Source organism: Pseudorca crassidens, chromosome 4 (assembly GCF_039906515.1).
Source record: "Pseudorca crassidens isolate mPseCra1 chromosome 4, mPseCra1.hap1, whole genome shotgun sequence".
Taxonomy (NCBI): Eukaryota; Metazoa; Chordata; class Mammalia; order Artiodactyla; family Delphinidae; genus Pseudorca; species Pseudorca crassidens.
Window position 1 is genome coordinate 74472046 of NC_090299.1, and position 27746 is coordinate 74499791.

Below are 27746 nucleotides of genomic sequence, written 5' to 3' on the forward strand. Positions count from 1 at the left end.
GCATTTTAGTGAGACCCTATCTATGCAGGCCAGGACAAAAATAAATAAATAAATAAAAAGTAATCTTGGAATTGCTGAGCCTCCTACATCCTTATTGGTTGGGGTCAAGTAAGTACCTCTGTTTGCAAGAAAGGTATCAGGAAACTGCCTGTGTTTTTAGTTTTTTTGTTTTGTTTTGTTTTGTTTTCCAAAGGAGTTAGTTACCAGTGAGAAATAGAACAATGATAACTCTAAATCCTCAAGGTGGTGAAAGCTAGAACCAGCCCTGATGTAGCACTCCTGGGCATGGAAAGAGCTGATCACTTCGGAATCTGACACCTGGAGCCTAAACTGGCTGAGAAGCCTGAGGGCCCTTGGATCAGGGTGCACTGGAACAGCCTGGAAGAGCCCCACTCTGGCCAAGATTCTGACACTGTCACTGACCCCACTGTGCAGGTTCCCCCTGAGGGCAAGGCTTTATATCTGTTTACATCTGCTAAGAGCTTTGCTGCCTTGCCCTTGAGCCACCCCTCACTCAGTGGCTGGTGCATAGACATCCTCCAGCTTAACCTGTAAGTCCTCATTGCCACATCTGCCAAGGTGGCTGGGAGTCCAGCCATGAGTACTTCCTGTTAGAGAGCTCTGGAGTGTAGGGGCCCATTCCAGAAAATAAGCCAAGCACCTTCCAGGAATCCAAGACACATGGCCAGTGTTGCTGCATTCACCCTTCTGTCTCACTCACTAGACTGAGCCACCAAACTTCCTTTCAGTTACCTCTTAAGCTCAGCAAATGCTGTAGGCGTAAAGGAGAGGGTGTTGGAGGGAGGATAGTTCACACCTCTGGGTTCTCTACTAGTTTGTGAGACTCAAACGTTTGCATCCTAGGGATGAACTGGGAGGCACAATAGTTGTATGCCAAGCTGTACGGCATCCTAGTTACTAACACAGTGATAGAAGCATGCATAATCTACAGTAGCATGAAGCAAGGACTGATGAATTCTGTAAGAGGAGGTGTTGGGGGAAGACTTCTGAGTGGTCAGGCCTGAACAGGTTTTGGAAGTATGAGTAGGAGTTTACAATGACAGAAAGGAGGAAATTAGTTACAGACAGGAACAGCATGGACAAAAGCTTTAGTAACCCATGACATAACATGGTATCTTCAGTGAATTCAAAGTAGGTTTGTCCACTCTTCCACAGATTGTTTTGTTGGATTAATTTCTTGTTCCAGTATTTACTGATAACCTTCCTTAGTTCTTCACAAAGTACAGGCTTAATATATATAAATATATATAAAGTATTTATAATACTGCCTTGGCCTCAAGGTTAGCACAACCTTAGTCTCACTTCTGATAACTAAATAGCTCAACTTTTAAAAAATAAGATGTAAAAATATTCTCAACCAATCATCCTTTCCTATTTCCTATGCTTGCCCACCCCAATCCCCATCCTTCAAAAATCCTCAACACTCAATTTCAAAAGCCAAACATATTAAGAGGCCAGTCTAGGATAGGTGTGGCACAAAACACGTAAAACGAAAAGGCGTTACAGGAAAAGGGTAATGTTAGATGTTTTTGGTCTGGGGGCGATTATAGGCAAACAAACAACATCTAAAACAAGGCTTGAAATTTTTCTTGTTATTTCCTAAGTCTCATCTCAGAGGTTTGTTTTAAATAATCGCATCCTGACGCTCTAAGCACATTGTCCTCAGTAGATCGCCGGGTCGGAGGCGGCACCGAGAATCGGTGAAGGAGTGCGGAACCCGGCTAAGCTGTGGCAGCTCCCGCAATTGCCACGTAGCCAGGGCGTTCGAACTAATTTGACATCTAGGAAAGGCTAAGAGACAGGCTGGACTGGATATTAGGGCAAAAGACTCAGGAGGGAACAAGAAGTAAAGAGCCGTGCGGTTCTGGGACAGTGGACAGACAGATGGGAAACGGGTCCCAGGTGGAGCGCGAGAAGGATGCGAGGCGAGGAAGGTCACGCAGCGACCTGTACCTCGGGATCGCCGGGTCCAATAGGAAGAGGGCGCGAGTCGCACCTAAACCTGCCCGAGGACGTCACGACGCCGAGGCGGACGCCGGGCCAATGGGAGGCCATCATAGTCAGGGGCGGAGCCCGGAGGAATTGGGCCGGGCTGCGCTGGGACAGTTCGCAGAGTCGTGTGGCCACCGTGGGCGAGGAGAGTGCGAGTTCCCGGCCACGGTCGCCGGCCTGACCTAAGCTTCACGTCCGCCCTGGCCACTTCCCGCATGCTGCAGGCTCCTCCCTGAAAGGTGGCGGCTAGGCGTGGGGGACGCGCCCGGGGACGGCTCGGGGTCGAGGCTTCCAGTCGCCCGCACTTCCTCTTGAGGCGCCCGTGCGCGGCTGTCTCGGCGGGCGGGATGGCGGCGGCGGCCCGGGGTAGCGGCCGCGCATCTGCGCCCCGGCTGCTTCTGCTCCTGCTGTTTCCGCTGCTGTGGGCCCCGGCCGGGGTCCGGGCCGTACCCGACGAAGACCTCAGCCACCGGAACAAGGAACCTCCGGCGCCTGCCCAGCAGCTGCAGCAGCAGCCCGCGGCCGTGCAGGGCCCCGAGCCGGCCCGGGCCGAGGTGAGCAGGACGGGCGGGGTACCAGGCTCGCCGCCGCCGGAGCGCCGCCCTTGACGCAGGCTGCCAGCGGGGGGAGGGGAGCCCGGCCCCGGCTCCCTGGGGTGGAAGACCGAGGAGTGCGCTTTTCCCGGGTCGGGCCTGGCCTCGCCCGGCTCCTTATGGGGGGAGGGGAGGGGAGAGCAGAGCTGGGAGTCCAACTGTAAACCTTTAGCTCGGGAGGATAAAGATGCTGCTGAGGAATGGGCGTCTTGTTGATCAGATGTATTCTAGAGAGATGGAAATACTCATCCCAAGTAGAAAGTTTTTAACGGAGGGCAGCTGGGAGGCTTTTCGTATTCTCTGAGAATAATAACATGGGCCATTTCATTGTTGAAACAGACTATCCCAAATTGTTTACCAAATTCAGCTTTGCACGACTTGTGATTTTTGCCAAGTGTATATGGATAACGAAGCGTGACTCTCACTTTTTTGAAAACGTGCTCTGGCTTGCAGGAAGTAGCCTTAGGAATGCAGAGGAACAGTCAGTCTTTGACAGTAAGGAGTGCTGCAGCGGTGTGGGATGCCAAGACTAAATTTATAAGTGTACCAGAATCCTGCATTTTGGCCTTCACTAAGTAGATATTAATTAACATCTTAATTTATGTTAATAGAATCAGTCACTAGTGTTCAAAATCTCAGCAGCGTTTTTAAATTTAGTCCCAGTATGGGTCCTGGGCTTTCTCCTCGTTTCCAATTTGAATTCCTGAATCCAGGCCCTCTGTAGTGTCTTCAAGTAGGGGACCATTTGGCACTCAACCCTCCCGTTTCCACCCCAGGCTACCTTCAGCATGTTCCCAGGTAACTAATCTTCCTAAACATTGAATTCCATTTTCCTTCTCAGAAATCTTTAGTGAGTTTCCCGGCATAATGATTTCAGTCCAGCCTCTTCAGCAAGATGTTCAGGTATTTTGGTGATCCGGCTCCAGTCAACCTCTCTAGACTTTTTAGTCCTCACTCCCTTGCGCAATCATATGCTGTACTCAAATCCAAGACATGCCATGTGCTCTGTTGCTAGTCTCTCCAACAAAAGGCCTCTAAATAAAAGGGCTTTAGTGAGCTTGAAGCCTACTGATCAGAGCCTTTCCCACCCTTCAAGAACCAGCAGATATCTCCTCTCCATGAAGACTTCCCTAAAATTTCCGGGCAAAAAGTTATTTCTCTCTCCTGCCTGTAACTTGTGTGCTCAGCTGACCCGGCTCACCATTTCCACTTCTGAAATTGAACTGAAATGGTGATTCATGAAATTCATTCTTAGTGTTCATCATTTAGCTTTCTGCCACTTAACTCACTATCAGAAGTTTATTTTAAAGTGGTAAATATTTTGGGTTGTGTAACTTTCCAGGCCTTGCATTAAAGTTTTAGTCATATAGTGGTTTTTGAGATACAAATAATGGTAGGTATGCTTATCGATACCTTTTTAGACAGCTAGGAGAAATATAGTCGTGTAAAAAAAAAAGGCAGCAGTATCCAGTGACCATATTTAAGTGTCTTAAGGATGCTTGTCTTTAAAACTGGGGGTGTGAAGGGAAGGGACAGGCACAAGATAGTATGATTTTTGTCTTTACTATTTTGATATATTCTCTGTGGTTCTTCTTAGATAGGAATTTACTCTCTTTGTTCTGTATTGTAGTGGAATCTAATTATTTTGTTTTAATTATATTTTCACATAACTTTTTGTTATGGCTCAGTGTCTTTTTCCCTCTATGGTATTATAGTATATTGGAAGAGATTTTCCTTTCACATATTTTCTAAGCTATGTAACGTAAGTATCATTTGCTTTTTTTTTGGTCCACTTGGCAGAAGTAAAATATGGCCAGAGTTCAGTTTAATAGCCACGTAAGCAAGGATTCAGCATCACTGCATATCCGAAAGTTTCAACTGTTTTGCTTTGCAACTGCATGGAGCAGATCTTTAAAAGGGTAGGATGTTTAAATATATGCTTTCATGCCACTGTGTGAGTGTGGACTTATGAAAATGGAGAGGAAAAAATGTATTGGTAAGCTTTCAAATATAAGATGTATTATAAAAACGTAGTTGTATCTTTTTTTTTTTTTTTTTTTGCGGTACGCGGGCCTCTCACTGTTGTGGCCTCTCCCGTTGCGGAGCACAGTCTCCGGACGCGCAGGCTCAGCGACCATGGCTCACGGGCCCAGCTGCTCCGCGGCATGTGGGATCTTCCCAGACTGGGGCACGAACCTGCATCCCCTGCATCGGCAGGCGGACTTTTAACCACTGCGCCACCAGGGAAGCCCTGTAGTTGTATCTTACAGGGTGCTTTAAAGCAAGATTACTGAGATCCTTTCGTTTATGCAGTTTACTTCTAGTGACATACTCAGTTTTTTTTCTTATCCTTCCTTGGGCAGAGTATGTAGTACAAGAAGCATTAAGTCCCTTTAGTTGGGGGAAATCAGCTAGATTTAACAGAGGTAATTTATAATTTGCTGCGTATTCTGGAAGGGCCAGTGAAGGACTGCTCTGGTTGTGAAGCACTGTTGATAAAGCCACAGAAGCCTGTCACTCAACCCCGTACACATTCTCCTTACTGTATTTCTGCTTTACCGTTTCTTGGCATTTCTTTTGTCTATTATCTTCTAACACCAAGGCCTTCCACACAATATTTTAAACTTTCTTCCATTTTCATTAAGTTGCAGTCCTGCTCCATCCAGTCCAAACTCCCAATTCTAGCCTCCTTACAGCTAAGACTGATGCCAAGGGTGTGAAGACCCTTGTCTTACTCATGATTGCTGTGTCAGAATGAAACGATCATGATGTTACTGCATTTATTTGTTGGTGTTCTGCTGTCAAAGCAATTCATTAAAAAAAAAATCAGTGAAATTAAATACACTTAATACATTTCAAATGTCAAAATTTATAAATACGTTATGAAACAGTAACATTCATAAAAACAAAGCTGTTTAAAGATTCATTAAAATAAAAATGTATTTAGAAAAATGTAATTGTTAAATATATTATTCTAATATGAATTAACAGTAACATTCATAAAAATATTATTTAAAAAACAACAAGCTAGGGCTTCCCTGGTGGCTCAGTGGTTAAGAATCCGCCTGTCAATGCAGGGGGACACGGGTTCGAGCCCTGGTCTGGGAAGATCCCACATGCCGCGGAGCAGCTAAGCCCGGGCGCCACAACTACTGAGCCTGCGCTCTAGAGCCCGTGAGCCACAACTGCTGAAGCCACGCGCCTAGAGCCTGTGAGCCACATCTACTGAGCCCGTGTGCCACAACTACTGAAGCCTTTGTGCCTAGAGTCCGTGCTCCACAATGAGAAGCCTGCACACTGCAGGAAGGGTAGCCCCTGCTCACCGCAACTAGAGGAAGCCGGCGCACAGCAATGAAGACCCAACCCAGCCAAAAATAAATAAATAAAATAAATGTATGGGAAAAAAAGTCAAACATCCACAAATAAAAGGTGATAGTGAAAATTTATAATAAAATATAATTTTATTTCCTTTTGTGTGTGTGTGTGTGTGTGTGTGTGTGTACGCGGGCCTCTCACTGTTGTGGCCTCTCCCGTTGTGGAGCACAGGCTCCAGTCGCGCAGGCTCAGTGGCCATGGCACATGGGCCCAGCCGCTCCGCGGCATGTGGGATCTTCCCGGACCGGGGCACAAACCTGTGTTCCCTGCATCGGCAGGTGGACTCTCAACCACTGCGCCACCAGGGAAGCCCTATTTGTTTATATTAATGCAGTCTTTTAAAACCAAGATTATCCATGGTGTCATTGTTTAAGTTACACGTGTATTTTTGTGCACATTTTTCCAATTTCTGAAAGGTTTTTCTGACTTCATATAATAAAGTAATGGCAAGGAGACAGTTCTGAGACAGTTCTAAGCGTTTTCCTGTGACTTCTTTATCTTCAAATAATCTTACCTCTTGGGTGGTAACTTTTGTTGAGGGACTTTGTTTTTGCAGGGACATCAGTCTTTTTCTTGGTAGCAGGCTCTAGCTTTTGTTCCAAAGAAAGCATCTTCATCTTCTCTAGTTCATCACGTGTAGATGATTCTGATGCAGGTATCTGTATCAATTTCATTACAGTCACGTATGTGTTCATTTGAGCCCTGGAACTAGAATAGGAATTATTTTTTCATTGTTAATTGTTATTTTCATCTCCTGAAGAAAATGAAAGAATAAAAGGATACTCTCTAAATGAGGGAGCTTTTTAACAATTTTTCAATTTGGAACTAATTTTAACTTAAAGAGTTTTATTCAGTAAGTTTTTTGGTTTTGTTTTCTAATTATAAGTTGTTGACCCTGCTATCAGGATGTAAATAATTTGGGTTTCAGATCAAATTAAATGATCTGAGTTTCAGACCCAAATTAAATTACTGAAAGGGTGGTATTTGTACTAAGGAAAACACTGTGTTTCATTACTTTAACACTGTGTAACTGACTAGTGGAATGCCAAAATTGGAAATATAGTCACTGCTGCATGTGACTGTCCTTTACTAATCTATATATTTGCTTCTATGCCAGTACTTTCTGCCTTTCTTCTGAATTGGACAAAACGATCACCCTTTCCATATTTCTTTCTGTCCATGTGCCCATTCTCCTCTGACCTCCAGTACTTTCCCTACAGTATCTTTATTCTCTCCTTTTCTTTGGTTCCTTTCTATCTGCTTACACATGCCCACAGGTTTCTCCTGTTTGGAGGGAAAAAAAAAGGCCAATGACTTAACTCTACTTGGCTGCATTAGTTTCTGTTCTTCAGTTTTGTAAATGAAATTTTTAACTAGGGAATTAGCTGCTTTTCCACATTGCTTTAGTCTTCTGTTATCTGGCATCAGCCCATGTCTTTACATTGAAATTTCATTTTTGAAGGATACCTGTAACCTACTTAATTGCTAAATCCAGGGCTCTTTTTCAGTTCCTGTTTGACGCTATTATCTATCCACTTTTTTAAGACTCCTGATGTATCTTGGTTTGTATGAACTTGAGGAAATGGTGTAACTCTATTGGTTCTCAGCTTCTCCTTTTGTGTTAAGTTGGGATAACAGCTTTAAGGTTTTGAGTATCAAAACAATGTACATGGAAATCCCTGGCCTTTAGTTAGCAGCTCAGTGAAATGGTGATTGCCCCTAACTTGAACCATCTGTGGTGTTCTCCTGCCTGTGCCTCTAAATATCAAAGACAATTTTGTTTTCTCTTTTTTTTCCCCCCTCCACACCTTCCTTAAATATAGACATTGTCTAAGGTTCATTTTTTCAATGTAATCTCTGCCTTTGCAAGACTAGCTGATAAATTCAGGTTGCCAGCAACCAAATACATACCTTGAGGCTGTGCTGGCCTAAACTCAGGTTTTCATTTCTGATGACTTCTTGGAAAGCTTTATTTGAAATGCTTTTTATCCTCAAATTGAACATGTGTGAAACCAAACCCCTTATTTTTATTCCTCTTTTCCGTATACCTTATGGGAATATGAATAGCATCTTTGATTCTTTGCCTTTAAAAAATTCTGTTAATTTTTCTTTTTCATCATGTGCAGAATGTTTTCCTTTATTTTGTCTTCAACATTGGTCTTGTGCAGCAGACCTCCTACTTCTAATTAATTGGTCCAGTGGCCTGTATTCTCTATATTCTCTACTTTCTGTACCGATCTGTTAGTCACAGTGCCTTAATTACATTTGTGTCTTCTACTCAGAAACTTGAAAGGGCTTCTTGCTTGCCTCTAAGCTGGTCCATAAACATACAGGCTTTTCGGTCCGAGCCCAGTTTATCTTTCTTATCTTACCCCAACCATTCATCTGGTGGTTTACTCCCTGTTATCAGAATAAAGCCTGTATTTTCTCAAATTGTCAGTCCAGGGCAGAAGGAGAATGCATGTACCTGATGCATTTTGAAGTTAGCCACTCCACGAGTGACTAGTATGAATCCTGCAGCGACTTTCTGGGAGCCTAATGTAATGAACCTCAGAATCGATTCCTCCGCATTGGTCAAAGGTTGCCCCACAGGGGTTAACTCCTGTATGCTTCTGGGTAGTGTAGTGAGTAAGTATGTGCACCGCGCTTACTTTCTGGTTGGATCTGCCTAAAGCTAGTTACAGCCTGCAAGGAATTGGTCCTCCCTAGCTGGAGTAAGAGATTGGGTCAAGAGATTTTTGAAGTGGTGCACAATAGGTGTCTTTAATCATGTGCATGGTGAAAAATCCAAAAGGTACAGAAAAATGTAGAATGAGAAGTGTGTCACCTCCTCTTGTATTCTAGCTCAGGGGTCAGCAAACTGTAGTTTACCACTGACTGGGGTCAGCAAACTGTAGTTTACCACTGACTGCCTATTTTTGTAAATAAAGTTTTGTTGGAATAGAGCCAGGCCATTCGTTTAAGTGTTACCTATGGCTGATCTCAGGGTGTAGCCTCAGAGTTGGGTATACCAAAGAAACTTTACGGTCCATGAGGTTAAATATTTGGCCCTTTAAGTAAAAGTTTGCCAACACCTGTTCTAGTCATCCTGGTTCCTTCCCTGGCCACTGTTACTGTGTCCTGAGATTTCCGGTTCATTAGCAACTGTGTATATACTTTATATACCTCCCTAACTCACCACCCCATAACATACATACAGTAACTATGTACATAAGATGTACTTTTTTCAACTTAAAAATGTCCTAGTGATTTTTTTATTAGTGTATATAAAACGTTCTTATTTTTAGCCCCGTAATATTCCAGTATATGGAGCTACTATTTATTTAACCAGTTCCTTATGGATGGACATTTAGTTATTTATGTCTCTTAATTATTACATATGATAACATTACATTTATACGCATTTCTAGGACAAAACGGTTAACTCCCTGAGTGTTCCTACCTCAAACTTTGTTCCAGTCATGTACTTGCTATGACTCATTGCCCACAGTATGCCTGCAGTTTGAGGGAAGTGGGATCCTTAAGGGGCTGGAGTTGTTGAGGTACGGCTTGCTCAAGAGGCTCTACATAAGTTGGGGCTTGAGGAATGTGGATGAATAGGGGCATAATGATAGGAAGGTAGGAAGGGAAGCAGGACTGCGTGACTGAAGGCTTGTGTTACCCCAAAACTTGAAGTGTTCTTGAGCCACACTGCCCAGCACTACAGCCATGAGCCATGTGGCAGTTTTTAAGCACTTGAAAAGATGTGGCAGGTCCAAACTGAGATGTGCAAGAGATGTGTGCAGTGAGTAGATACACACCGGTGTTTAAAGATTTGGTAAGAACAAAAAAAGAGGGTTAAATACTGATATCTCATTAGTCATTTGAAAAATATTCCTAGAGTAGTATTTTGGATATATTGGGTTAAATTAAATAATATTAAAAGTAATTTTATCTGTTTTTACTTTTTAATATCTGGCTACTAGAAATTTTATTTTATTTTACTGTTTCGGGCTGCACTGCGCAGCTTGCAGGATCCCAGTTCCCCAACCAGGATCGAACCCGTGCCCCTTGGAGTGGAAGCATGGAGTCCTAACTCCACTGGACTGCTAGGGAATTCCCTAGAAATTTTGTTTTATTTTTAATTTTTTTTAAAATTAATTAATTTATTTTGGGCTGTGTTGGGTCTTCGTTGCTACGCGCAGGCTTTCTCTAGTTGCGGTGAGCGGGGGCTACTCTTCGTTGTGAGGGCTTCTCATTGTGGTGGCTTCTCTTGTTCCAGAGCACGGGCTCTAGGCACGTGGGCTTCAATAGTTGTGGCTCGCGGGCTCAGTAGTTGTGGCTCGCGGGCTCTAGAGCACAGGCTCAGTAGTTGTGGTGCCAGGGCTTAGCTGTTCTGCAGCATGTGGGATCTTCCCGGACCAGGGATCGAACCCACGTCCCCTGCATTGGCATGCGGATTCTTAACCACTGTGCCACCAGGGAAGCCCCCCTTAGAAATTTTAAAAATTCATTATGTGGCTTGCATTATTTTCTGTTGGACAGTGCTGCTCTGGCTCATCCTTCATTAGGGAGGTTCACCAAGGTTCACTTTGGGAATTGGTATGTGATTAGATGGGACATGTTGGACAGTTACCAGAATTAAGTATTTGCATTTTATGTTCTAGGCATAAGAAGGTCATGATGAAATTAGTTTTAGGAAGATTCAACTGGTCACGTTGTGGTGTGCTATAATAACTGACTGTAACTGAGTGCTTACTGTATATTAGGCACCATCCTAGGGGCTTTATGTGTAGTAATTCATTTAATCCTCACAACAACCTTGTAAGGTATAGGTACCCCTCATCTTAGAGATGTAACTTGAGTCACAGGGAGGTAAACTTACTGGCACAGGGTCATACAGTAACCAGTAATACCTTGGCTATGAACCCTGGAAGTCTGATTCCAGAGCCCACCTATTAAACCAGTACATTCTGTCACTCTGAAGGTGAATTAGAAAAAGGAGATGATCCTTGTACACAGTAATCACTTGGGCAATTGATTGACAACAAATGAATGAATGGTAATTGATCATTTTCTGCCCCTATTTATTAACACTTCAAGTTTTTTAAATCTTCTATCTTCATAATACCCTGGTACTTTTGTTTTAAATTCTTATCACACCATGGTTGGTGGCTGTTTAACACTGATTTTGGCTATCCAGGACGAGCTCAATATATAACAAAAACTGTAAGTTAATTTTTCTTGTGCTTTGTATATAGAAAGGTTTTAAGAATATGTAGTTTTGTTTTGCTTTGTGCTTGCAAGGCAAGTTTTATTCTCATCATTTCACAGAGGAACAGAGAGGCTAAGTAATGTGGCCACGGTTTTATAGCTGCGAATTATAAAACAATGAGAATTTGTGGTTTTGATCATTATTGTTTGTTTTTAAAAGTAAACATTTTCTGTTTGAGCTTGCAGCTAATTGGTTGTAAATAAATGTTTTAGGAATATTTATTCCTAAAAAATTTTCTTGGATTTCAGGTCCTAAATATTTTGCAATGAAACTTTTTCATTCAAAAGGTATTTCCAAGAGGAAAATGTTGCATTAGTGAAAGCTAAATGAAAATGCTTATATTTTTTATGATGCTTAATGCTCATAGGGTATTGGAAGAGACAAGAAGATCAGCATAGTTGGAATTAAAATGATAATGGAGAGAAAGCTAAAATCCCTTAAAATGGTACTTGCTTAATCAAGAGCTAGCTTCTGAGGCTGCCCTTTTGATTTAGCCCTCACACCAAGTATTTTCTAAATTGTTAAATTTCCCCAATTTTTAGCTCAGAGGTCTAGTCTGAGTAATGCTTAAAGTTTTCTGATCTTTACCGTGGAATTTGGGAGTCAAGTTTATGTCATGTGTTAAGGAATGACATGCACACTTAAAACTTTAGGATTTTATTCTTATCTCTGACTGGAGCCTTTGTGAATAAAAGTACTTTTTATACTCTGTCCAAAATCACATACATTCTTGGGTTTCTTTTTCTTTTTTACCCCTCAGGTTTCTAGAGATTCATAGGCTTTAAAAATTAATTAAAGATAGGCAATTAAGATTGGAAGAGGCCTTTAGAAGTGATTCCTTTAGTCCAGGGTCTTTCCCCCTAGGAACTAGTGATATTTTGGATTAGATAATGTTTTGTTGTGAGGAGCTGTCCTACGCATTATGTCCTGTCCGTAGCAGCAGTTCTCGCCTCCACCCACTAGATGCCATTAGTTTCCCTTCAGCTGTGACAAAAAAATGTCTCCGGACTTTGCCAAAAGTCCCCTGGGAGACAAAATCGCCCTGGTTGAGAACCTCTGATGAGCACACTTTCTGTAGGTGGTGCTTCTCTTCTCTGGAACTCTCACGTTGAGGGGGGAATTTGCTACACTCTCTAGAAGTCCATTTCAGCCTCTGGGGGCTCCTGTGGAGTAGAAATCTTTTGTGTGTGTTAAGCTACAACCTGCCATGCCACCTATAACTTTTTAGTTCTATCTCTTGGGACCATATAGACTTTCATCAGACTTTCTCAATTATTGGAACATAGGCACCCAGTCCTTCCTGGTCCCTTATGTGATTGTTTTAGAGACTGAGTTGGCAAACTTTCTTTTGTCTTGGGCCAGATTATAAATACTTTAGGTTTGGGCCACGTGTTTGCAGGCTACTTAAGGTCTCTGTTGCATAATTTTCTTTTCCTACTTCCCTCCATCCCTTTCCCTCCCTCCCTCCCTCTTTCTCTTTTTCTTTTTTTTTGCAAACCCTTAAAAAACGTAAAAATCATTCTCAGCTGGATTTACTCTTAGCTGTTGCTTGCCAGTCCCTGGCTTTAGAGTCTCTTTTGTCTGCAGTAATCTTCAGAGGGCAGTGCCTTCTTAAAATGTGGTGCCTCAGAGCCAGTACAGAACTTTGGGTGAGGGCTATGCAGCACAGAAGGTGGGCTTGTCACTAACTCTTTAAAGTGCTTAAAGTGCTTGCTGCCTTTTTGGAGCTTTGTCACATTTTCAACTCGGAATGACCTTAACACCAGCTGAGACTCTGGCTTATCTTTTTTATTAGGCCACATTTCAGCCTAGGATATTTTTAGTGTAGGACCAACCATATATCCAGCTATATTAGATCTCATCTTAGCTAGAGGCAACTCTTCTTCTAGCCTGTTGAGAGCTTTCCGGATCCTACTTTGTTCTCGTAAGTGTTCATGAAATTTCTCTCAGCTTCCTGTTAAATGTTTGATAAGCATACCTTGGGTCTTACACACAAGTTATGAATAAAAATTTGAATGAGACATAGCTAAGAACTAAATCTCAACTCACACTTAGAAAACAAGGTAATTTTGATGTGTGGATATAGCTGGTCTCTACTTTTTTTTTTTTAAATTGTTTTGTAGACTTGTACTTGGATTTCCATTGTAGCAGGCATCCATCAGAGGCTTCTGTCATTGCTAATGGCTTTCAAAGTGATTAGACAGTAAATAAGTCTAATGACCATGACAGAAAAACAATCTTAATTCACATACAAAATAAAATAATTTAAAATAATGACTTTTTTCAAAAAAGTAGCTGATAAATATGTATTTTTTTTTAATTTCAGAAAGGATTTACACCAGCTGCTCCAGTTCATACCAATAAAGAAGATCCAGCTACCCAAACTAATCTGGGATTTATCCATGCATTTGTGGCTGCCATATCAGTTATCATTGTATCTGAACTGGGTGATAAGACATTTTTTATAGCAGCCATCATGGCAATGCGCTATAATCGTTTGACAGTGTTGGCTGGTGCTATGCTTGCCTTGGGCCTAATGACGTGCTTATCAGGTGAGTGCTTTTTCCTCCTAATGAGTTTATTGAATTAAAGAGAAAGCATGGTGGTATTAAGTCACTGAATCATTCAACTAGTTATATTGGAATTTGGTTCATGTTTCAGAACTTAGTAAGCAGAAAATGTTTACAGTACATAAATTCCTAAAAACGATATTGCACTTCTGAAATTAAATTTTTTTTTTTTTTTTCCCACGGTACATGGGCCTCTCACTGCTGTGGCCTCTCCCGTCGCGGAGCACAGGCTCTGGACGCGCAGGCTCAGCGGCCATGGCTCATGGGCCCAGCTGCTCTGCAGCATGGGCGATCATCCTGGACCAGGGCACGAACCTGTGTCCCCTGCATCGGCAGGCGGACTCTCAACCACTGTGCCACCAGGGAAGCCCTGAAATTAAATTTTTAGCTATTCACAGTCAAGATACATGCTCCTCATTTATTCACTAGTTTTTTGATCCTTGCTTTTGCTATGGCTATCCTTGCTTTTTTTTCTTTTTCCTTTTTAAGTCCAGAGAAATTTATATCTGATATCTTAGAAACAGGAAGCAAGCAACCACAGAGAATTGTGTATTTTCTGTTGGAGGGCATTTGGTAATCAGTAGTGAGGGGTAATGTTCACAGTATTGTGTTCTGTTAAGCTATTCTTAACCTCTTACCCCAACAGTAGGGAATGAAACATTCTTAGATTCCCGGTTTGTATTACTATTTGAGTTACTATTATATAGGCTTCAATTTTTCAAAGAATTAAGACCAGGAGAAAGTAAACTTAACACTACATAATTAAACATAGTTTAGTCTCTGATTCAAAAGCTACCTTGAGCCATGTAGTTGGATGGAAAATAGCGAGTTTTCCCCTTAGAGCCAGACTTGGATTGGAGTCTCATTCTGCTGTGTATTAACTTAATGGTAAGTTACTTAACCACTTTGAGTTTCAGTTCCCCATCTGTAAACTGGAGATAGTATCTAGCTGCCTCACAGGGTTGCAGTTTGTATTAAAATGAGATCTTATATTTCAGGTGCTCAGTCATTCACTCCTCTCTTTCAGCATGCCTTAGATTTCTCCTGAAACACAGTTCTTAAAGTACAGGACAGGTTCTATTTCTGGATGCTTGTTAAAGTTTGTCTTTTTAAACCTACTATAATGAGTATTTTATTGAATAAAAAAATTGACTACTTTTCACATTTGGATATTAGCATTATTCATATTTCACACACAGAAATTTTCTCTTCAAAAGCAAATTTTGATTCTAGGAAATAGTGGAGCAGGTTGTAAATGGTGAAGTCACTTGTTTGGAATGAGTTTGAATAATATCAGAGAATTTTAGTTTTGAAACTTCCAGCTTTGAGGATAAAGTAGAAGGCTGTCCTCTCTCCACCCATTCCCTCCTCAGAACCTGGCTCCATGCGTTCCCCCCCCTCTTCTATGGGTTTAGCTCCCCTCCCTCAGCGGTGAGTGGGGCTGGTCTCTTTCGTCCTGACCCTTGGCCCACCTCCCTCTGGCTGCTGGTACTGACAGCTCCTCTCACCTGGACTATTTGAAGGAATGGGCTGTATCAGTGGTCTTCAAACCTCTTCCTTGTATATCTCTAAAATAATTTTGAAAAACTATACCCCCTCTCACTTTTCATCGTTAAGTTCAAGGAGTTTCAAAGATCTAATTTTTGGTATATTGTGTAGAATTGTTATAGTTGGTATTCTTTTTTTTTATGTTTGTCTTATAAGTGTTTTAACATTTGTTACACAATATTTAAATTTATATTGCATTTGCAAACTGATTAAAAAAGAAATTTCAGACATCATACATTTTAAACACAGTCTTTCGAGATAGGTTAAACACTGCTTCCCCGGTCAAATCTGTTGACCCCATTTTTTTCCCCATCAGCCTGGTCACACTGTACCCATTCCGCCTAGATGGTTGAGTTCAGTTCCGGGGGAATTTCAGCAGTCTGTAAGCGTGGAGCCAGTGCTTTCCTTTGCAAAATTTCCGTTTGCCAGTGTTATTTCTTTCTTGTTAGCATTCCAGATTCGCTCCTAAACTGGCTTGCCTTTGGGTCCTGAGCCCTTTTTCTATGTTCTATTTAGGAGCGTGGAGCTGCTGGGGGGTGGGGGGCAGGAAAGGCACGAGACCTGACGTCTTGAGCCTGGGGCTGAATCTAGCCTCTACTGCTTGCTCATCATGCAGACAGGAGCAGGTCACACGGCTGCCATTTGCTGAGTACCATCTGTGTGCATGATGCTTCAGGCCCGCTTCGGGACAACCCTTTGTCCTGCTACAGATGGACAAACGGAAAGCAGAGATGTACTATGCACTCATGGCTCACAGGCAGTGGAGCTGGGATTCAAAGGCTGTGTCTGTCTCTGAATCCAGGGGTTTCTAATGATTTTCTTCAGGGTAAGAGGTTCTGCAGGGGGAGGTGGATGAGGGCTGGAGGCTGCACAGTCAGGGTGGCTATGGGCCCCCAATCCTTCCTCTGAGAACAATTTACTGTCATCTGTTTGCTAATTAAAATTTTATTGGGAAAAGGTTTGAAGCTTAAAAGTCACTGGGAAATAACTATATTTTTACTCCATTATGACTTTCTAAGTTATTTAAGCTCCTGGAGAATCTTTGTCTGCTGTAAACTCAGGATACTGATAGTAACAATCCTTACAGAATTGTAAGAAAGATTAAATGAAGTAAAACAAGCAAGTTGTATAGGATGGTTAGTTCTGTAACGGTTAGTTCTCTTCCCCCTTATCATAAAGAGGCTTTGCGTCTAGGTATGGTTCACCTGTGCCCAGGGCACAACTGAACCATTCATTTGGATGTTTTCACATGATTTACAAAAATGGCCAATTAATTCAACAAGTACTTGTTTAGAACCACCTGTGTGCCTAGAAAAGTGTTGGGTCTGTGGCCAGTCATGCGTGGTGGAAGGGGCATGGGCAGCCAGTAGTGCGGAGGCTGTGAGAGGCGTCTCCTCCTGCCCCGTCCCACCCTGAAGAGAGCTTCGATGTCTGAACAGCCTCCATCAGGCATTCTTGTCTTTGGCTGTTTTCAAAATTTCTCACTAAAATTCAAAGCCGTCAAGAGAGGTAACTTCTCAGTTTTTGTGAGTTTGTTCCTTAGGAGGAGTGACTATAGAGAAACCCAGGGCAGATTTGGAAGAAGGCCTGAGAGGAAGGAGAGCGATCAGCGGGGAGGTAGGAGCAGCTGTAAGTCAACATTGATTTCCTTCCCGACTCAGCCAGGGTGGGCCTGCACCAGCTGTCCCAGGGCTCGGGCCTACTTGGCCTGTTCTTGTAAAATACACCTAATGGAATCTAAATACCATTAGCAATTTGATACTTACCATCACTGCCACCATCATTCCTTTAAAAAAACATGAGTAAACTCTGCTTTAACATCTGGAAATTTACATTGTTCTTTTTCCTCCGTTAATTCTTACTTTCATTTACTTTCCTCATACAGTTTTACTCTAACGATAAGTTTTTTGCTTGAAAATCTTTTATGGATCACATTGTCATTTATCTGCAGCAAAAATACGCATTTAAATTGAACTTTAGAAGATGGTGAAAATTTCCTTTGTTAAGTCTCTAAATGTTAACATTTATCGCTTGAGTTATAGTTACTAGCATACAGTTTGATTACTAGCATACAGTTGATCAAAGCAAAATATATCACAAATTTAAGTAAACATTTTTTAAAAGTTGGAAATGCATCTCTTAATGAGATGATAGAACTGTTCTTTTAAAATTAGTTTATATGTCCATGGATGATAATTATTGCTAGAATGAAGCTAGGTTTAGAGTCAATTCTGGTCTTTCTAAAAAAAAAAATAGATATAAGAGCGGAGAAATTTTATTCACGTAAGTAGACAGGAAGGAATTTTGTTATAGCCATGTCACTCAGTTCATTGAACTCCTGGGTTATATATACGCTTAAAATCACATACTGGTCTATCATCAGGAGATTTTAAATGATTTACCAACTGACAACTTAATAAGGTCTTCTGTCAATTTTGTTAGAAGCAGAGAGTTGGAAACCATCGAGTATACCAAAAAGTGTTTTTCTGAAATTCATCAAATGACTGTTCTTATACATGTTTAGTCTTTTACTTAGAAGTATTGGGTTGGCCAAAAAGTTCATTTGGATTTTTCTGTAACATCTTGGGGAAAAGCCCAAACAAACTTTCTGGCCAACCCAATTCCCTGTTTAATTGGATATATTTAGAAATGGTTGAGAACATTGAAATATTTTTAATTTCAGCGTACTTTCACCAATAAATGATTTCATCTTAAAAATTGTATCAGATCACATGTTTAAAATCTATTTTCCTGGAGCCTTGGAGCCACAGATTTAGCTCATTCAATTTACGGAAGATGTCTGCCACACTGCCTAATTGCCATGGCAGTTGCTCCACAGTGAACCATCTAAGTCAGGCTTATTTTCTGTCAGAAGACATTTACTTGGTTTTTGAATTTAATAAACATGATATATGTCCCCATGGCAACTAGCTGTTTAGAATTCTAATTCTAAAATGGTTGGCTGGCCAGATTGGGCCTGGAACCCAGCTCAGTGTGAGCTGCCTGGGGAAATAAGCCACTGGGATTTAGTATCTTTTCTGATGCTCTCTTTGCCTTAGGGAAAAGCATCTCCCTGGTTGGAGGATGAAGGAAGCACAATTTCTAAGTAAAAAGTATTCCTACTGAGGTCCAAATACCCTGTTTCTCGTCCATGACCATTATTTCCGGTGCCTAAAATGCCATTATTTCTAATGCCGTGGCCTTATAGGAAACTTGTATAAGACAGGGAAGACCCAAAGCCCCGTCTCTGGTTTATGATGCCTCGACTGGGGATACCAGTATTTCAGACCCTCTCTTTGGTGCCCTAGGATATCTTTCCATACTGTGGGAAACGCACCGTAGGTGCTGGGCGAAAGGCATCTTTGTAGAGTGAGCAGAGGGCAGCTGTGAAGAAGGGACGTGAGAAAGGAGAACCCGCACAACTCTTCAGCTACAAGCATGTTTTCAGGCAGATGAGTTTTAGGGAAAAGTACCCATGGAAGTTGAACTTCTGCAAATAGATTCTTTCACAAACTGTTCATCCGTGTCCCCCGGAAAGTCTGTGTTTTAAAGGCTTCAGTAATCAGCTTTCGTTATTACAGAGTTCAATTTTCATTTTAATGAGCCCCTCAGGCCACATTCATGGGCATTCTCATCCTTTTATTCTCTTGGCTTCTAAGATGCCCCCTGCTTTGAGTTATAGTCTTATCCCTCTGAGAAAAAAAAAAAAACTGTACCATAAATATTGATATTCCCCACAGTTTTATCCTTGGGCCATTTTTTCCCCTCACACTAATGTTCTTATGCCAAGTGTTTTCAGTTTAATTACTTGTAAATCAGTGATTTCTGACTTGATGCAAATCACTTGCTTAAAGAGAAATAACCTCTCCTTGTTCACAGAACCAAAGTACTCGAGTGTCTGAGGAAAGACTTCCAAGAAATGAGGAAATTGAGGGACAGCAACCAGGGGAAGAAGAACAAGGTTATAGTGCCAGATCGTTTTTTTCTCTCTATGGAGATGTCAAGGCAGAAAACATGGGATTGTGTCAGTAAATAGTTCTTTTAGATTATCTGAAGGTAAAAGGAAAGCCAAATTTAGGAGATTTTAAAAGGTTTGCTACGTCGCTTTTTAAAAATTTAAAAACCTTTTATGGAAAATATTTTAAATTTACAAAGTTGCAAAAATAAAATAGTATAAGAACACCTATATACCTTTTATCCAGATTCACCTGTTGTTAACATTTTACCAATTTGCTTTAGCATTTGTGTCCTATCCCTTTATATCTGAATAAAATTATGTGTATACGCATATAATTTATATATCTCTAGTATATATGTACATATACACACAGTTTATGTATCTATAGAGAAATAAAGTACATAGACACGTATCTTTATAGACGTTGATACATTACTCTATCATCCATATTTTAATTTTGTCAGTTGATCTAAAATATTCTCTCTAGCACTTTTTTCTTTCCTGTAGAGAATCTAGTCTAGGTCAGGTGGTACATTAAGTTCTTTTCAGTCTTTTAATCTGAAATATTTCTGTAGTTTTTTCTTATGTATTCTATAATATTTTTCTAAGATACATCCCCCTCCCCTTTAACGGGCTGTTCCTCATTTTGTGTTTGTGTGATGTTTCCTCATGACTAGATTGAGGTTATGCATTCTTGACTAGAACACTGTATAGGTGATGCATGTCCCTCTTAAAAGAGTATCACATCTGGTAGCACATGATGCCCATTTGTCCCTCACTGACGATGTTAATTTTGATCACCCTGTAAGGATTTCTCTTTGTATACTGTTTTTCTTCTTCCCTTGCAATTAATATGTAATCTTTAGGGAGACACTTTAAGACAATACAAATACCCTGTTCCCCATAGTTTAGCGTCAGTTGATGACTCTTACATGATCTGAACTTCACCTCGACGCTTGCAAAATGATGGCTAATTCCAGTACCCCATCCACGTTTACCAGTGGGCCCTGGCATGCTACTCTAAGATAAAGAGCTCACCCCACCTCCCATTGGTTTGTATGTTTATTATCAATATAAATTCATGAACTCCTTTTTTTCAGTGGTTTATAATTAATTACTTAACTATATTGTTCCTTAAATTGTCCCAGATGTGACGGCTAGGAGCCCCTCCAGCCTGACTCCTGTGTCCTTGTGACATGCTATTATGTGTTTTTGTTCTTCCTTACTTTCTAGTATAACAGGATAGTGCAGGCTCGTCTTGTACCTGCTCTGCCCAGTCCTAGAATTAGCCATTTCTCTGAGGAGCCTTTTAGTGGGGAATGTATTAGAAATCAAGATCTGGGTGCAAAGTTGGCTCATTGTCATTGAGATGTCTTGGCTTCTTGGCCTTCTCAGTGGACGGAACTAGAAAATATATGTCTGTATTATGTGTGTGTGTGCGGGTACATATACACACGTACCTATGTAACTTGGATACAGATATGCACATAAGCATAGGTTTACATTTCTAAACATGATTTTAAAGTCTTTTTCATTTTGTAATATAATGAAGCAAGGAATGCTTTATCTATGCAGTTATATTTTTGATGTTCAGGCAGTTTTGTAAGTGTTGTGCCCACTTTATAAAAAGAGCTGGTGAAGCAAAGAGTAATTGCATTTGTTATATATATGCAAATACCCTCTGGCCCTTCCATAGTTTTTAATTACTAACTTCATATTACCAATGTGAATGTGTTTCACAGGTAGGATTTAGGTTCTTGATATATCGATAGTTCCAAGTATAGTTTTTTTGTATAATTTATACAATTGTCCCTCTGTACTTGATGATAGGAAAGCATAGTACTGAGTAAGTTTGTTATGTTACATATATGTGAGTTTGTATGGATATATATGTATGTGTATATGTATAGATATGGAATTATTAGTTTTCTTTCATAAGATATACTTATTTTTAAATAGTTGCAGAGTTTGAATAATGCCACATGAGTATCTTGCCGTGATTCTTCACTACAGAAGTTTGTAATTTAAAAATTTGTGATGAAGAAATATCACATAGGGCAGTGGCATAGCTTCCAGGTTGTTAGATCATGGGATCCATAGAGGGCATCAAAGTTAACCTCCCAACTAAAGTTCTGTGCCCTGCATGACCTGTGGCGAGCCAGCCCCTGGCGGGTGTCTGAAGAGGAGATGATCATCTCATGAGAGAGACGTGTGCAAGCCCTGCCACCTCAACCTGCACCACTGATTGCTTGCTAAGCTGTGATGAGTCATTGGCTAGAGCTAAGGGTTCGATATTGGTGGAGGAAAAGAAGTGGAGTTTAGGGTTATTACGTAATAGCTGAGCTTCTCATGTGAACCATTTTCCCTTTAAAACAGTGGTAAATGATGACTTCTGAAGTTAACTGTTTCTTTGGTTGGTGTATAATGTGCGAATTAACCAATACACTGTTGCACTTCCTTGCAGTTCTGTTTGGCTATGCCACCACAGTCATCCCCAGGGTGTATACATACTATGTTTCAACTGCGTTATTTGCCATTTTTGGCATTAGAATGCTTCGGGAAGGCTTAAAGATGAGTCCAGATGAAGGTCAAGAGGAGCTAGAAGAAGTTCAAGCAGAATTAAAGAAAAAAGATGAAGAAGTAAGTCAGAGCACTGTTAAACATCTGGACCAAAAAGGCACTCAACTATTAAGAGTAAACACTATCCAGAGGTTTTCCAATAGTCATCCATATCTGTGATGTGTGTGGGCTACACAGAAATAGCTTATTTTGTTTAGTTTCCGTTCTTACATCTGGCTGTGATAGGACTGGGTTAGTGTGATTGTGGTAGAGAAAGGACTCAGGGATGAATACTGAACACCTGTAATCAAGTTCCTTAATTAGACTGACTATAAGCTCCTGAAAAACAGGAACTGCAGTTTATAATTTTACCTGTTTCCTTCCACAGCATCTAGGATAATGAGTGATCAGTTAATATTGTTTATTTCATTGGGAAGAAATGGAAGAATTGAGAATATAGCATTTGTTGCTATGTGAGACCAGTGGTTCAAAAGAGAAGTTTGGGGTCACATAACTTTGGTTTCTCAGAGCATATTCCCATGGAATTTAAACACTGTTTAAAAGAAAGATTAAGTAATTTTGTGCTCTATTGACTTGGTTCCTAGAATTAATGTCTTTTTTTTTTTGAAATTTAGTTTCAACGAACCAAACTCTTAAATGGACCAGGAGATGTTGAAACGGGTACAAGCACAACAATACCTCAGAAAAAGTGGCTGCATTTTATTTCACCCATCTTTGTTCAAGCTCTTACATTAACATTCTTAGCAGAATGGGGTGATCGCTCTCAACTAACTACAATTGTTTTGGCAGCTAGAGAGGTGAGTGGTACTTGGAGACTGCTTCTGTATTAAAACTAAGCATAACTAATGTTACTTTGCTCCAGAGGTCATGGGACAGAGTCAGGGTGGGTCAAGGGATGACTTCATATGCTAGACTGTTTTAGATCTAATTACGCCACCGCTCTTTAAAACTGACCTTCTCCCAGTTTCTACAGCCGGTCAGATTACTCTCTTTTGACTCCTCTTCCCTTCAATTTTGCCAAAATGATGGTGTGGCAGTTGTTTTGGCTTAGTTTTTTCTTTTCTCAGAAACTTCCTTTGTATACTTTATGTTGAGAACATAAATGGTATATTATTATTGAAGGCCAATTTGGCAATAAATACCTAATGCCTTGAAAGTAGATATCTTTGGCTGCTTCTGTTCCTTGTGCTAAAAAACTAATTTGAGTGTTGCAGAGGTTACTTAGAAAAGTTGTTAAGTCTTAGCCCCAGGTTACTCAGTCCTAGGATGTTAAGCCAGAAGAGACTTCAGATTATCTCGTTCTAGCCTTTGTTCTACAGATAAGATCCTGAGGCCCAGAGAGGCTGGGTGACTTGTCCGGGGACAGAAGCTAGTTGGTAGCAGGGATGAGGACTAGAGCCGAGGCTGTCTGCCTTCTAGGCTTTTCTGCTGTATCTTCTTCATAGTTGTCAGATGCCACTCTGTAAAAGATAACTGTTTGTTGAGAAAGTGTTTAACCCTCATTTCTTTTGAGGGGAGTAAAGTTTTACATGAGGTGTCTGTTATTGTTCACACTGATTGAGGTCTCCTGAAGAGACGGTTGTGGGATGGAAGGCTGCTGCTGCTTTTCAGCTCTTCTTGATCTTAACTAATGCTGTTTCTTATATTTTTATATCTATGAGATTACATTGTTTTTAATCAGTTGGTAAGATGTTTAGATAGCAAGCTTGATTTGAATTTATTTTTAACTCCTAGGAAATATCTACCATAAAAAGAACAAGTTCCTCAACATAGGCTGCAGTTCAAAATATAAAACAAGAGTTGAAAGCCAGGGCTAAGATAGTTGAGGATGGGCTGTTTTGTCAGAGAAGCCTCAAAAATGCGGAAAAAAAGGAACTCGATTTTTCATTTGAGTCCCGTATTTAAACATAAGCTTTCTTTTAAAATGTCATTTTAATGGCTTTGACCTATATTTTTCTTGGTCTCCAGCCTTTTTTATTGGCACTCAGATTGTCAGAATTGGGACTTGAAAGCAAGTGATCATTCTGTGGCGGTTGGTTCTGCCATGTGAGCTGTCGTGACGGCAGAATCATTGCATTTTTCTTAATACTGTCGTCTAAGCGGCACGAGCGACTTGGGACAGGCTCGAGACTCCCTGAGCCCCCAGGGTCTGCTCCCTGCCAGCAGTGCGGCACCTGTGGCCTGGGGTTGAGTCTCTGGCCATGCGAGCACATCACTGCAGCGTCTACATCCAGGGTGGCTCTGAGCTGAAACAAAGTGATGCACATAGGGTCCCCACTGTGGGGAGCACTCAGTGTCAGCCACCTTCCACACTGCAGCACCACGGGCACATGCAATGGGCTCTTCATGAGCACAGATGCAGTTGTCTTTGTTACTTTAATCTTCCTAATTTTTTTTGGTAACTTTTTTGTATAACCCATGCAGTAGTCTAGTCCAGTCCATTTTAGTCTGAACTTCATTTCTGCTCCCAGTAGAATTCAGTGTTCTCAGTTTGGATGTCACAGAATCCTAGTATCCTTTGAGATGTTAATGGGTACTAAGCAAAAAAAAAAAAAAAAAAAAATTGAGGAAAAAGTTTCCAGGGTCAAATAGATTTGGCAAATAATATATCCTGGTTTTTTTGTTTTGAAGATGGAGTATACAAAATACCAAAGACTCTGAAAAATGCTGTATTAAAGGAACCATTTAATTTTATTTAAATCCAGTGATTTTTCAAGTGTCACTTTCAAATAGAATGAAACCATCTTCTGGGATATTAGTTTTAGAGGTTATAACAGAATTTAGGAAATGTGGTCCCACTCTTCCATTCCTCACAGACAGTTTCCAGCTCTCTCCATTTCCCCAGTCCACACACACACTGCCCACCCCAGCAAACAGGCCTCCTGCCACTTCACAGAAGAAAGCAGAGGTCATTGTTTCTTCACTGCCACCCATCACAGTGGGTCCTTTCCCACCTGTATTCTGGATTCCAGCCCCCAGTGCTCCCACTTACAGCTTAAATCTTGGCCTTTCTTCCAGCCCAATTTTGCGAGCATATGCACAAGTTTTTCTCATCTAAAAAAGTTTTACCCCTTCCTCAATTCTGCTTCTCTTCCAAATATAAGCCTTTTCCTCCCCCACTTCCCTCAGTTTCAGAGGGCTTGGCTGTGATGGGAACAGGAGTTGGCTCTACTCCCTTACTTACTAAACCCACTGGGCTCTAGTTTCTGACTCACCGGTTGATTTGGTGCTTTAAGTTCACTGCAGCCACCAATGGGGCTTGCCGTGGTCATCTTGGGAGGCTAATTGCTTGGCCACCTGTTCAGTCTCCCTTGGGCTCCTCTTCCCCTGTCAGCTCTTCAGTGTTGCTTTCCTCATGATCGTATCGTCAGCGCTTTCCTACATTCTCTCCTGGGGTTATGATGTTCAGTCCCATCACTTCTTCTCCATTGAACTCAACTGATTCTTGAACTTCTCTACTTTTAACTCCTTTGTTGGCAGCCACAAACCCTTTCTCCCTTGCTTCCTCTACCTTTTAAATCACATTGGTATTGCCATAATTCATCTAGAGAATTATGGGTGAGGAACTCAAGTGTCAGGCCTGATTTTTTTCATTTCCTATCATTCACTTACCACTAAGGTATATCAGTAGTGCCTCAGTTTCTCTCGAATCTGTCTGCTTTTCTCTGCCTAGTCTCCCATGCCAATCCAGGCCAGCACTGTCTCTTCCCAGGGCTATTGCTGTAGCCTCTCGATTGATCACTTTGCCTTCAGTCTTCTTCCCCTCCAGTGCACTCTCTAGACTCGACTTTTAAAGCATAACCTGTCTGTCACTCCCCAGATAAAAACCAGTGTCTTAAAAAGTCTGAACTCTAAGCTTGTACAGGTCCTTCATGACCCAGCCCCCTCCTTGATGGGACTCCTCCTCTCGTGACTCACTGGTTCTCTCTAGAAACACTCAAGTGCTCCGCAGCTGCCTCTTGCTGCTGGCCTGCTGCCAGGTCAGGTGCTTCCGCTTGTGCTTCAGGGCTGTCTTTTCTGGAAAACTTTCACTGGTCTTCCCAATCTGAGTGCCTCCAGTTTGCTTTGGTGGCAGGTGTTTACTGAATGAATACTGTGTCCTGACACTGAGGTAAAGCACTGGGACACAGTGGAGACTGAGAGGCAGGGTCTCTGTTCTTAGGAAGTACAGTGAGGCTACGCTCTTATGTAGTTTCTAGACAGTATCAAATACTGCCTGAGGGAAGAGGTGTCTAGGGTACGTCTCCTTGGCACTTGTCACTTAAGAGCTAAATAGTGCCTGTGAAGTAAGTTCAACAACTGCTGAAAGGTTGAATTAGGTTACTTTGATCTACATTGATTTGAGTTTATTCTTCTTTTATCTCTAGTCCTAGGTATAAATGGAACATATTCTTTCAAGCAGCCATGACACTTTTCATAAATTAAACAGCTAATTCATAGAATTGTTTTATGCTTTTTTTGTTGTTGTTACTGACCTCTGTTTTCATTGCTTGATAGTTATCTTTCTCAGGTAGCAGTTTCAACCTTGGTTTTAAATTAATGGTATGTTTCCAGGACCCCTATGGCGTAGCAGTGGGTGGAACAGTGGGACACTGCCTCTGCACTGGACTGGCAGTAATTGGAGGAAGAATGATAGCACAAAAAATCTCTGTCAGAACTGGTAAGTCTTTTTTTCTTTTTTTAATTAGAAAGAAAATTCCATTTATTTTAACTTTTAGAATCACTGAGGTTAGAAAAGAGAACGTGTTTCTTCTGAAGCAGACTTGGTCTTTGCTACGATAATCTCTTAGAGGTCCAACGTACTGGCTCTGCTGTGGCAAACATGGACTGTTTTTCACTTGGAGGTGTTAGTAAAATACAGAACCATCTCAAAGCATTACTGGATTCATAGTAGCTTTCTGTCAACATATTTAAGTCAGTGAAACAACCCTGTGGAAATACGAGAACTTTTTAGCTTTGAAAATGTGTCTTCGGGATTGGCAATCATAGATGGAGACCATATTTACTGATTCAGCTGAAAATTTCCTACGTAGCTGATAGATGTTAAAGATGGAATAAAAATAGTCTCTTTGGTGGTCAGAAGTTGTTGAAAATTCTCTTATATAATTGGCTTTTAAGATGAGTTATAGTTCTATTGTTGCTTGTCAGCACTGTTTCAATTTAATAATTCTGTTAGTAAAAGAGTGCTGGAAAATAAACTGATTCTTAACTGCTCACAGTCGGGCATGTTAAGTATTTTGCTGTGGAAATGAGGTTGAAGTGTTTCTAATTTGTTCAGGTATTCCTAATTTGTTTTTAATGTTAGTTTACTAGATTAGAAGACTAATAGGCAACATCAGGGCTTATTTAGAGGAATTTTGCCTTAAATTTTTTTCTGTTCTCTTACAGTGACAATCATAGGAGGCATCGTATTTTTGGCATTTGCGTTTTCTGCACTATTTATAAGTCCTGATTCTGGTTTTTAACATGATACTGTTCATTTATATTTAGTCTAAGATAGGTGAACTATGTACATAGTGTATATTATAACTAAAAGTGATGGAAAATACTGTATTTTGTAGCATTGATTTGTGAGTTTGACCCATTTAATGAAGTATTATGTCCAAGAGAAATAATCACTGATTCTATTTGCGAAATGGATTTTTAAAAAAAAAAAAACAACTGATATCTAAGTGTGGATTTTTTCTTTTCTCCAGCTTAATTATGTGAATATGGTCTCCTTTTCTTGGCCGGGGCGAGGTGAGGGTAGTATATAGAGAGCCATTGTTCGGCAGGGGGCCTGCCACTTGATTCTCTTTCAGCACTGACCCCTTTGCAAGGACTATGAGTTTTGTCCTGAATAACTGAGGTGTTTT

At 41.0% G+C, this 27746-nt stretch overlaps 1 protein-coding gene across 1 annotated transcript; it reads left to right on the forward strand.

Annotated features, from left to right (window-relative positions):
• The first annotated feature begins 2103 nt into the window (after positions 1 to 2103).
• TMEM165 (transmembrane protein 165) lies at positions 2104 to 27558 on the forward strand. Its single transcript, XM_067736059.1, has 6 exons — positions 2104 to 2567; positions 13562 to 13787; positions 21776 to 21951; positions 22506 to 22688; positions 26446 to 26551; positions 27280 to 27558. Exons 1-6 carry the CDS (start codon positions 2361 to 2363, stop codon positions 27354 to 27356), a joined length of 975 nt encoding a protein of 324 aa, XP_067592160.1. The 5' UTR covers positions 2104 to 2360; the 3' UTR covers positions 27357 to 27558.
• The last annotated feature ends 188 nt before the right edge of the window (positions 27559 to 27746 follow it).

What these genes read in the sequence shown, in the direction of transcription:
- TMEM165 (XM_067736059.1), top strand. Translation starts at nt 2,361, where the DNA reads ATGGCGGCGGCGGCCCGGGGTAGCGGCCGCGCATCTGCGCCCCGGCTG. An exon ending in CCGAGCCGGCCCGGGCCGAG is followed by an intron (nt 2,568 to 13,561) that starts GTGAGCAGGACG and finishes TTTTAATTTCAG; the next exon opens with AAAGGATTTACACCAGCTGC. An exon ending in CCTAATGACGTGCTTATCAG is followed by an intron (nt 13,788 to 21,775) that starts GTGAGTGCTTTT and finishes ACTTCCTTGCAG; the next exon opens with TTCTGTTTGGCTATGCCACC.